The following is a 12,698-nucleotide window of genomic DNA, read 5'->3' on the forward strand; positions in this document are numbered from 1 at the left end:
ACATTAATTTAATGATGTCATATTAAATTTTAAAAAATTTACTTTCTAACATGCATTGGATCGACACTATATATATTATGTATTTTCTTTTTCCTTCAAAACTAAAATAGTTAGTATTCTTCTACTTCATCATCATCTTCAACTCAAAAATTCAACCCAAAAAATATATTACTATCTGTCAATTGTGTAATACGGACATTCTTACATTTTGAATATTTATAAAAAAACAAATTCAATATTTATACACTAAACATGCAATCAGCAATTATATATATTATGAAGTGATATGTGTATGGCTACTAAACTTTTAACATTACTTAGAGAGACTGAAAAAAATATGACACGTGGAAGGATAGAAATCGGCACAATAAAAGCTCCAAATCTTAAAATTGTTTGGGTTTTGTAGTTTTTTACGGTGGAAAGCTATGTGAATGCTATTAGATTTAATAAGAAAAAATTTATCCCTTGTAATCTAATAGAAAAAAAATTCCTGGTCCATCTTTAAAGATGAAGAGAGATAGCAAGTGAGTTAAGACTCTTTTTGATAATGCACAATATTTCTTTCTTTCTTTCTATATAACTAAGTATTTGATTTCCTACTAATTACCGTGGAAAAAAATTTCTATGTATGTACACCGGAATAAGCTTCTTTTGGGTATTCCAAAGTGCTAAAATTGTGATTGATGAGCCAATTTCTAGCTGCAGAAACTCATTCATTAATCACAACCTTCTTCTTAGCACAGTTGCTGATAATCATGTGATTTATGTTCCATTTTCTATTCAGAATCAATGAGCTCTTCTCGAAAGACTTTTCGAAAGAATGGCAATCGGATTTTCTTCATGTCCTTGAAGCAGCTAAGGTTTCCATTCAGAAGCTGCACAACCTACACCAAAAAAACAATATCTTTTCTGTTTAATAATGCTTATAGTAAGTGAAAAAAAACACAAAAGTCTAATGTTAGAATTTTAAAAGAAACTAGTTGCTGTGAAATATGCGCTAAAACATACATACTAAAAAAAATATAAATAACATATAGATAGATAAATAAATAGATAATTAAACAGCGTGCCTGTCTTATAGAGGGTCGGCGAATGGAGGACTGTTGTATGCATAAAGACGCTGTCAAAAGCATAAGGTTCATCTGCCTAGAGTCAAATTCACCTGCTAGTGAATGATCTATCAGCTCCATAATATCATTCTTTTTCAACAATGGTTTTGCCTGAAAATATTATTATGAAGGAAAAAAATTAATGCCTAGACTGTAACAATTTCTTAAGGTTAATTAAGGCCAGTATGACATTTGTGTGTTTAATAAGAAACTATACCCACAAAACAAGGCTTTGTTGTGAATAATCAAGTGCTCTTCGTCCACTAACTAATTCTAATAGTAATACACCAAAGGCAAATACATCTGTTTTCTCGTCTACTATGCCATGAAGCAAGTACTCAGGAGCAAGGTAGCTGCGAAATGTCATAAATGAAACATTATGTGTTACTTAATTAATACTAATAGGAAGCCACACAATTTTGTAACATAAAGTAATAATTAATTGCATTGAAGGTTAACAAACCCAAAAGTTCCTTCAAATTTTGAAACGTTATGGTGAGTCCAATTCTCTGGCAGCCATTTTGCTAACCCGAAATCACAAATCTGTCAACAAAAAAAATACGTTTCAATTAGATCCTAATAAAATATAATGTACCAATAAATTAGTTGAATTCAAGTAATTAATATACTTAAGTGAAAATGAAATCTACTAAATTCGAACTTTAGGCTTTAATTGGCTAGATTTTACTGGCCAACCTTCCGAATTACAAAAAAAAAAAATATAGTGTTTGACAAATATATGTTGAAATGGAACAATACATTAACATATGGGTTATTTGTTCTAACTTTATATTTGGGGCATATCAATAACAAAACAAAAATGGATCACGAGACAAGAAAGGTGATACAGAAAAGAGGTTTGGTCCATCACACTTAATGAAGAATCTTCCAAACATTGTTTGTCTATAATTCATAAACAAACAGAAGGAATTAATTACAGAATCAAACTTATATATAAAAGAATCAAAAGCATATAATATACCTGAGGCTCAAAATCCTCCGTGAGCAATATATTTGCAGCCTTTATATCTCTATGGATAAATCTTTTTTGACAACCCTCATGAAGATATAATATACCCTTGGCTGTTCCTAATGCAATTTTTTGCCTAATACACCATGGTAGTTTCTCCTTGGAACCTAATATAAGAACAAATAAATGAAAATTTGATTAAAAAAAGTACAAAAATTTATCACAACAGTCAAGTAATCTCAATAGTTGAATGAAGTTCAAGTTCAGACGACTGATATTGTGACTTCATTATATCATCTTTAAACTATAATAACTCTAAATAAGAGTCGTCTGATTTTCATCTAACACAAATATCTGCGATGATCTATTGTGTCAACAAAATTATTTGAAGGCAGTAAATCATCTACCATATAGCACTGAAGCTAGACTTCCTTTTTCTGACAATTCAAGAACAAGATACATTCCACCATCCACTCCATAGCCAACAAGCTTAGCAGTATTGGGATGGTTTACATGCGCCATTACACCAAGTTCTGATAAAAAATCTCCTATGATTTCATCAGCAGTTCCTCTTGTTAGCCTTTTGATTGCTACTAATTGATTATTAGGCAAACACCCTTTGTAAACTTCAGCATAACCACCTTTTCCAATCAAATTTTCTGCACCAAACTCAATGTAGTAAATTTCAATACACTCAACATTCAAAACAGTCAATGTTCCTTAATACTAAGAAATCTAAACTCACAAGCATGAACCCTTCAAATCAAAGACTTTTTTGGTATCCGACACATGTCCGTGTCCAACATCAAAAACGACACTAATGCATATAATTACATTTAATACTTCTATTTTCATGTTCATAAAGCATGTAGTATAATGCATGCATACCTTGGCTAAAAGAATTGGTTGCAACTTGTATATCATGATGAGTAAAGATCTTCCATGGTGATCTACAAGGGGTTGAAGTTGCATTTGTGAGATTGAGACAACTTGGAAGAACACTCTCTCTCATGCTTCTGCTCATTCTTCTTGAAATTTGTCCATTAAGAGGATGCAATGCAGGTACCTGTTTCTTTGATCTTGTTTTCAACAATTGAAGAAATGAATGCCACCTTGAAGCAGGTTTTGAAATTTCATCATGAGACTCAGAATCCACCGTAGGTTCTTTGGAAGAACTTGTTTCTGAATCTGAACTCTTGAAATAGTCCTCAAGAACTGTAATAGGTGAATCAGAATCCACTTTTTCCTTCATTTTATTAAATTCTATTGTAAAAGTAAAGATGCTACTACAAATCCACCAAGAAAGTAAGAAATTTCATGATGAATGATAAATTATGTATAGCTTAAGAAAAGCTGAATTGATTTTATTTTTCTAAAAAGGTTTGTTCGTTGTTGCAAAGAAAATATATAAATTAAGAGAGAGGCATGAATGTGAAAAGGAAAAATGAAGGAAGAGAGAAGAAAAGATTGGAATATGGAAGTTGAAACGGTTTTGGAGTGAAAAAATGATTATGAAAACGGAAAAGGAGAGGTTGAGGAAGTGTAAGAATCAAAGAATAGGAAAGGATAAGGGAAAGGGAAATGAAAAGAGAAAAACCATTGTTTGAAGAGAGGTAAAGGAGAAAGAGAATATGAAAAAAGATTGAATAACAGAGAGGGATATTGTTTTTTCAATTCAACAAACAGAGCATGAGAGAGATCAGAGGGTGGCTTCAACAAACAACTATCATTGCCCTTTTCAATCTTGCCCTCCTAGTGCTTCTACTAGTCACTTTTTTTTTTATATTTTATTTTATGGATTATTTTTCTTTAATTCACGTCTATTTTCATTACTTCTATTGCGAATTTTATTTTCAAAATATTATAAGGTTTTCGTATTTTAGGTAACTTAATATATTCTTCAGACTAATAAATAGCAATAATATTTTCGGTTGGAGTGTTATCTTTGTTATGTAAATATTTTGGGTGTAAATAATAATATCTTACACGTATAAATTAAGAAATGAGATTTGAGCAAGAGGAGTAAATGATTATGTAGAATAAAGTTTGGATTGTTTAGTCGAGTGTCTTTCGCCATCAGCTATGACAAGATGATTTTTATGTACTTTTACACGTTTTATTCAATACTTGTTTTTCAAAATATGTTTAATATTTTAATACTACTATAATAATCTAAAAATATTAAGGTTGGAATAATTAACATCGATCGTCCTTATCCTTGTTGTCACGGTTGCTTGGTTGGTGAAGAGTCAGAGACTGCTCTCGTGTCTTTGTGCGTTGTGGTCTTAGTAATATATTTTGTAAATATAGAATAAAAGTAATTAATTCAAAATACAGCTGACTTTTTAAAACTGTATTATGAAATTTTCATAAATTTCCAATGTTTTCTCTGGTGTATTTTGTTTTTTGGTATTACAAAGATTACTGTCAATCAGCAATCAATTCATTTTACAATTAGTCACTTTGGTCAAATCAGATGGCTCTTTTGTTTACATGATCAAGTAGATGGTTGTTAAATATTTTTTCTGACTTATGAAAAATGTGGTTTAAATTCATTGTATACAATTAAAAAAATATAATAATTATATAAAAGACAAAATTCATTTTATCAGTCTACTCCTTAATTATTATTAGTGAATTTTGTATTATTATCAATATAAATAAAGTAGAATAATTTTTTTTTATAAATTGTGCACATAATAATTATCAATTAGTAGTATAAAAAAAATAATTAAAGTTGTATTGAAATTTGAGAATAATATTTATTTTGAGATATTTTTATTTATTAAAGTGACGCTGAGATAGAGAGAGTAAATTGTAAAAAAAGTATTTAATGAACACTAATTAGTGTTGAGTTTTGGTTGAAATTTAGAAAATTAAAATAATTTCATATTACTTGAAACTGTAAATGAATAGAGTTCAAAAGTATATATATAACTCTAATTCTTTGCTACTAAGTAAACCAATCAAAAACACTTTATATTTGTATATAAGTTTTTTTTTGTTATATATATTCTTTTTTTAATATGTTGTAAAATGTAGTTTAAATATTTGATTTGAAGAGTATGAATCTATTTAAGGAATTAGAGAGTTTTGAGATAAATATATATGTTGCAACCATTTTTACATAGTGTTATTTTCGAGTTGTTATTAGACAACAATCATTATTAGTTTTCGTGTTATTTTTTTGTGTGAATTAAATTTCTCTATTTTTTTTTAATAATAAGAATATATACATCTTGAAAGATAAAGAGATAAGAAGAATAACGTGATGAATGTAAGAAGTTTTGATGTAATAAAAAAAGAACATAAAATAAGATATAAAATAAGATATTGAATAAATATATCAAAATTGAAAGTGTCTATATATCATTATTGTAAATTGAATTACATTATGCATGTCTTTGGAAAGCTGAGTTTTTATAACTTTAAGTTTACATGGAAACTACAGTTTGTACCTTAATAAAACCATGGTCAATTTGCATTGGAAAGCGAGAATATGAAATAAAATGTGTATCCAAACACAATGTAGTATGTTTGGCACTATATTTCTTTTATGAGAAAGAAACGCAAACCCCAAAGAGAAACAAAGAAGAAAAACTCAAGGTTTAGAGGAAAGGCAACCAAGCATCGATCTCCACCGACATGGCTAAAGAGGCAGAGTCAGGAATTAAATTAAATAATCTATCTTTATTAGTTAAGGAAAAATCAAACTATTATAAAGTGTGAGACATACGAGAAACTAAGTTAAAATTCGAATGCGCTGAAGAGCAGCTTTCTATCATAAACTTTACTGCTATATTCGAGTGACTAGCGAAATTCAAGGATGGGATATTTTGGCAATATTATAACTATTGCTTTGTTTCATCTCATTCAAATGACATTTAAAGAATGTTGACACACCTTTTAACAAAAGAAACTAAAAAGAATACCATGTTCCTGTTAGATATGTCTACACCATAATCGTTGTCATTGTTACCGAAGGTGAAGAGCTTCAATTGTGTTTTTTAAAATTGATAATTTTTTGATAATTTATAAATAAATAAAAAATTAATTCGGTTTTGATGACTTACTTGAAATAGAAGCAATCAGATTCATAGGCAGCAAACATAAATAATTAATTTGACACGTAGATTTATCTTCATTCACCATCAGCTTGGCTACATCCGGTTTCTTCATTAACAAAATTTTAATTTACTAATTCAAATATCTTGAATTAAAAAGTATGCAACACGGTCTTCTCAAATAATCTGACAATTTCATATTTAACCACCTTGACCCTACAAGTCGTATTCTCCTAACAACATGACAACCCTAGATTGAAGAAATAAATAAATCATTATCAGGTTGGATACAAAATATTAGAACTTGAGTAGTTGCTTCTAAAAAGTTGATAATAATAATAATAATAACTCTCATACTCTAAGAAAAGAATACTCATAAAATATTTATAACTTGAACCAGTGTTTCTCTCTGTGAATTATAAGACTATTTTATGTTTTTTTTATGATTTTCTTCTTCAGTCTTGATATCTATTTATAGTAAAATTTGAGCTTCAATTTAATTATTGCTTAATTACGAATTGTATTTTGTTTAGATTGCGTTTATAAATTCTTTAAATTAATTGTGTTATTTTTTTGTTTAGATTGAAATTATAAATTCTTCAAATTGATTATGTTTATATTTTATTTAAATTGCGTTTGTAAATTATTTAGATTGATTCTGTTTATATTTTGTTGTAGATAAATATTCACTAAATCTTCTTCAAATCTTCTACAAATTTTAACCATATCTTCTTTTATACTTTTTAAAGTCAAATATATTTTCTAATAAAATATTTTTATTATCATAAAAAATCTAAATATAAAATGAGTTTAATTCCAATAATTAACCGTACATATTAGTCCAAATTCAATAGACCAAGAGAGAGAGGCCCTGCCTTTTTTTTGGTTGGTAATCTCTGAAAAAATTAAAATAATTTCAGAATGAACTTTTATACAATTTTTAACATATTTAATACAATAATTTTCTAGTATATTTTATTTATTTCTTGATTTTTCATTTAATTATGATAAATTGTGACTAATCACTTGTTAATGAAAGATATGCTAGTGTATCTGGAAACGGCGTAACGTTCCAGCAATTCTGAAAAGTAAAAAAATAAACCTGACTCGTTATCATTTCAACGTAATTAACACAATCACTACGCACAAACCAAACCCCTCAGCCAAGAAACTCATCAACTACGCCACTCAATACGTTTAGTTATTATTACAAACCATTATTGGCCAGGAAATCAACTTCAAAGGGTCCACATTTAATCATACCTCCACATATCAAATAATTTTTATACGGTTCTGGTTGGAACATGAAAGAGTCTTCCAGGGGATACTTGCCTCAATCATATTGGATTAATAAAATCATAGTATATGTCTTTACATAAACAGCCGAATCTATTCATTTCTTATAGTATATCTTCACCTAATAGGATTGGGGTTTGGTGGTTCAATCCATTTTTACCATATAAAAAAATTCATTAGTGTGAAATAATTTAACTATTACATATTTACACCAACCCCATTTGGGTGATATTTTGTATCAAGACACTCACCAATACAATTGGACTTAAAGAGTGTTGGAAGTCTCATATTGATATTATTGGAAAATTCGTTTTTTATATGAATTGAATACGGGTGGTAAATAATTCACCATGCATGCAATTCATATCAAACTATAAATTCATCTAATTCAATTATTATATAATAAAATTATTAATGAATTGGATTTCAATTCATCCATTTAAAAATTCCAATTCATTCATTTAATAATATAGATCCATCCAATTGATTACAATTATTAATTAACTTTGTTCAAAAAGAAAAATATAAAACTAAAAACAGTAGTAACTTTTTTTAAAAAAATTATTAAAAAACTGTTTCTTTATTTAGTGAAAAACATTATATTATTTTTGAAACATAAAATAATTTCATCTACGACGAAAAGATTTTAAATCACTAAAAATTAATAAAATTTATATAAAGACTAAATCAAAATAATAAAATTTTATAAAAATTAAAACATTATTTATCGCCTAAAACATACTATTGTTAATCTGTTATACTCCTTTATAGGTTTGGAGTGCATCAATCTATTAAGTATAGACGTTTTTTTTTACGATCCGCAAAATGAATAGCATCACAATAGACGTTGGGTACTTAAAAGGATCGCACTTATTTTTTGATAATTTTTGAATTATAGTCCTAAAAATATGCACAATTCTCTCCAAATTCAACACCTCAACAAAAAAAAGTTACTAAACTAACCTCATTAATAATTTTATATTTATATTTCAATAATATTTATTTATTTTAATATAATTAATTATGTAAGATCTATGAAAAAACGAAGAGAGAGTATTTTTATAACTACTATTATTTATAGACGGTTGATCTAATAATTTAACGTAAATTTTCAAGTTGTGAGATAAACTAAATGGAAGATTGATAGATTATTTTAATAATCTATTAGTATAACTCGTGTAATTAATTATTAACTTTAAATTAAAGATGATCCAATATGTGATGGTTGTTTGGTCTAACTGTACTTAAAGTAACATAAAAATAGAAAGAAATACATTCTTGCTATTCATTTTTCTCATGATCAATATCTTCATTGTCAAAGGTACAAGAAAAGAAAAGATAAATAGACGAAAATAATTGAAGAAAATTAAAATCACTCAAAGAAAAATATTTTCATGAATGAATTCAAGTATGTTTTCTTATTCTCTTACATAAAATTATAAAAAATTATAGTGTAAAAATGAGAATTATAATATCAATATCCTAAAATGAATTTTTTTTCTAACATAAACACCTAATTTTTATGCTTCACAATGTGAGTGTTTATTTGCAACGGTGATTATTTGGAGAAGCACCCAGTTGTAGATGTTATAAATAGTCATTCTTGTCAATAGGCTCAATTTTTATGCTCCACGATGGGGTACATATTTGTGTTTATTATGGGAAGCGCCTCATTCCATTGTAGATGTTTTAAGAGCATATACAATGGAGTTTTTCAATTGAGGTGCTTAGATGGATCTAACATGTACATCACTCATTTTTTTTAATTATAATTCTTAATAAACATAATTTTCTCAACCCAACACCTCAATAAAATATTACTAAATGAGTTTCACCAATAACTCTATATTATTATATTTTAATAATACTTATTTGTTTTAATATAATTAATAGATAAATTATCATTTTAGTCTCAAAAAATATAGAACGATGTAATTTTAGTTTTTGAATTAACAAAAAAAATAAATTAGTTATCGAATAATCAAAATAATCCATAAAAGATGTAACCTATTATTATAATTAGTCTATTATTGTTATAACGTTAGAGATTAAACCGTTTGACATTTTGATAATTAATTTTAGTTTTTTTTATTGAATCATATACCATAACGAGACAACATTCTATACTTTGCAGAGTCTAAAATAATTAATTAATTATGTATTTATCATATAATTAATTATGTGAAACCTAAAAGAAATGAAGAGAGAGGATGTTTCTTTTAGCTACCATTTTCTATAGACACTCAATTTTTATGCTCCACAACAAGAACACTTATTTGTAACGGTGTTTATTAGGAGAAACACCCTCTTGTAGATACTCTAATACATGAACGAATCTAAAAATCAATGAAATGAGACATTTGATTTTTTTATTAACAAAGATTATATAAAATTATTACTATAATATTTAAAAAATATATAATTCTATTAACATATTAATAAGAACCAGTTGGAAGTAATTTGATTCGCGTTGTAACGCTGCAATGGTTAATGCTCGCAATTGCTATCTATCAAGCGTCTTTCCACCAAAAGAGATTTGAAAAACACAAAAAAAACATATTAGTGAAAAGTGAGGTGGATCCTCTCTAATGGAGATCTTGTGTTGGAGAAATGTTGCCACAATTTAAATAAGAAGAAAATGAAAATTGCATAAATAAAATTCAATATATATTAGATTGATTAAATTATAAATTTGATTCATCTCTACTAATATATAATTATAAAATATATAGAAATTCTAATACTTTAGAAATCAAGAAATAAATTGCACACATGCATAAAATATATAAATAAATTATATTTTATAAAATGTAATTTATCCAATTACTCTTATATATTAAAAAAAACTTAAAATTAATTTTAACAGAAATTTGAGTCATATACATATAATCTTTATATGTCGATCTATTATGTCTACAAAATAATTATATTTATAAAGAAACTCGTATATCTTAAAAAAGAAAAATATATTTTAAAAGAGTTGTTGCAATTTCCGATCAAAATGTGATATATAAGGGAAGTGAGTTCAAACCCCAGTAAATGTAGGACGCAACCCAAGTCATCCTTGTGTAAAATTAGCAAGTGAGAGAAGAATAATTGATAAGATAAGTAACAATAAAAAAAGTCATTTAAAAGAAGGCGAGTGCAGAGATGAGAGAGGGATAATCTACCCCGTCTCCTTATTGCCATACCTAATTAATTATAACTAACTTATATAATTAGTTAGAGGAAAACAAAATATAATAATTTCATATCTTAATATAATGTTTAATGAAATAATATAATATAAAATTATTACTATAATATTTAAAAAATATATAATTCTATTAACATATTAATAAGAACCAGTTGGAAGTAATTTGATTCGCGTTGTAACGCTGCAATGGTTAATGCTCGCAATTGCTATCTATCAAGCGTCTTTCCACCAAAAGAGATTTGAAAAACACAAAAAAAACATATTAGTGAAAAGTGAGGTGGATCCTCTCTAATGGAGATCTTGTGTTGGAGAAATGTTGCCACAATTTAAATAAGAAGAAAATGAAAATTGCATAAATAAAATTCAATATATATTAGATTGATTAAATTATAAATTTGATTCATCTCTACTAATATATAATTATAAAATATATAGAAATTCTAATACTTTAGAAATCAAGAAATAAATTGCACACTCGCATAAAATATATAAATAAATTATATTTTATAAAATGTAATTTATCCAATTACTCTTATATATTAAAAAAAACTTAAAATTAATTTTAACAGAAATTTGAGTCATATACATATAATCTTTATATGTCGATCTATTATGTCTACAAAATAATTATATTTATAAAGAAACTCGTATATCTTAAAAAAGAAAAATATATTTTAAAAGAGTTGTTGCAATTTCCGATCAAAATGTGATATATAAGGGAAGTGAGTTCAAACCCCAGTAAATGTAGGACGCAACCCAAGTCATCCTTGTGTAAAATTAGCAAGTGAGAGAAGAATAATTGATAAGATAAGTAACAATAAAAAAAGTCATTTAAAAGAAGGCGAGTGCAGAGATGAGAGAGGGATAATCTACCCCGTCTCCTTATTGCCATACCTAATTAATTATAACTAACTTATATAATTAGTTAGAGGAAAACAAAATATAATAATTTCATATCTTAATATAATGTTTAATGAAATAATATAATACAATAAATTAATTTTGAAATTTGTCATATTTTATCTTTATTTAAACTCTTTATCCTAACTCGTTGAGTAAGAAATCAATATCATATAATAAAAAATTAATTTTTTTATAAAATATAATTTAAAATATAAAAATTGAAATCTAACTAAATACAAATAAAAGTAAAAAGCAAAAAACAAAAGAATTTGATATTGAAGTAAAAGTAAAAAATATTAATAGTTAATATTTAAAAATATGTATGAAATTTTTGTTGTTACAAAAATATGTATGATTTTATCATAAGGATAAAGATAGTTTTTTAATATATATAATAAAAAAAAAAAATTAAAAACCAATTAACTAATATAGAATTTTTACAAATTAAGTTATTATAAATATTACAAAAATATGGATATTAATTTAAATTCTTTAACGATAAATATAATTTTTGTGTAAGGATATTTTTGTCATTTATGTGTAATATATATCATATCTTTATTTAATTTATCTAAAAAATATAATAGATTTGTTTAGTTAGTCTTGGATTTTTTTTAATTGAAATTGTTTACTGTATTTAATAATGTCAATGGATTTATTTTGATTATTTTAATTCATTATTTATCTTTTAAATTTTTTTAATTAATAAAACTAAAAATATTAAAAAAATTGAAAAAAAAATATATGTAATTCTTTCGCAAGGTAAAAGCCTTGAAGAAGAGAGCCAAAAGCCTTGAAGAAGAAAAACAACAAAACAACAATTAACAAGTCGATCTAATAAGTCTGAGGAAGGAAACTCAATATTATCACCAACCGATAAAATGGTCAACTCATGTGGGAGTTGATTATCAATGATGTGAAGATCCATGTTCTAAAAAACCGAAGTTGTAGTTGGCTAACCAATCAACACACATGTTTCCTTTGCGTCAATTGTGGGCGAAATTAACATCTTAGTCTTCCCTAGCCAATCTACGGATTCTATGAATAAGAGTCGACATGGAATGATCTACCAAATTGTCATCTAGGACCATGTGAACTAATAATCGGGAGTCACTTTTCACAATTAGGTTTCAAATTATATCTCTCCAAGCTAATTCCAT

General features: G+C 26.4%; 1 protein-coding gene across 1 annotated transcript; it reads right to left on the bottom strand.

Moving 5' to 3' along the window:
- Window positions 1-351: 351 nt before the first annotated feature.
- On the bottom strand, window positions 352-3,832 carry LOC101503610 (receptor-like cytosolic serine/threonine-protein kinase RBK2). Its single transcript, XM_004496003.4, has 7 exons — window positions 2,968-3,832; window positions 2,487-2,738; window positions 2,092-2,246; window positions 1,573-1,652; window positions 1,327-1,462; window positions 1,071-1,220; window positions 352-884 (listed from the first exon to the last, which is right to left on the bottom strand). The coding sequence occupies exons 1-7, from the start codon at window positions 3,329-3,331 to the stop codon at window positions 777-779; spliced, it is 1,245 nt and encodes a 414-aa protein (XP_004496060.1). The 5' UTR covers window positions 3,332-3,832; the 3' UTR covers window positions 352-776.
- Window positions 3,833-12,698: the final 8,866 nt, after the last annotated feature.

This window comes from Cicer arietinum, chromosome 4, assembly GCF_000331145.2.
Source record: "Cicer arietinum cultivar CDC Frontier isolate Library 1 chromosome 4, Cicar.CDCFrontier_v2.0, whole genome shotgun sequence".
NCBI classification, from domain to species: Eukaryota; Viridiplantae; Streptophyta; class Magnoliopsida; order Fabales; family Fabaceae; genus Cicer; species Cicer arietinum.

What these genes read in the sequence shown, in the direction of transcription:
- LOC101503610 (XM_004496003.4), bottom strand. Translation starts at nt 3,331, where the DNA reads ATGAAGGAAAAAGTGGATTCTGATTCACCTATTACAGTTCTTGAGGAC. An exon ending in TCTAGCTTCAGTGCTATATG is followed by an intron (nt 2,247 to 2,486) that starts GTAGATGATTTA and finishes TTCTTATATTAG; the next exon opens with GTTCCAAGGAGAAACTACCA. An exon ending in GCCGACCCTCTATAAGACAG is followed by an intron (nt 885 to 1,070) that starts GCACGCTGTTTA and finishes TTTTTGGTGTAG; the next exon opens with GTTGTGCAGCTTCTGAATGG.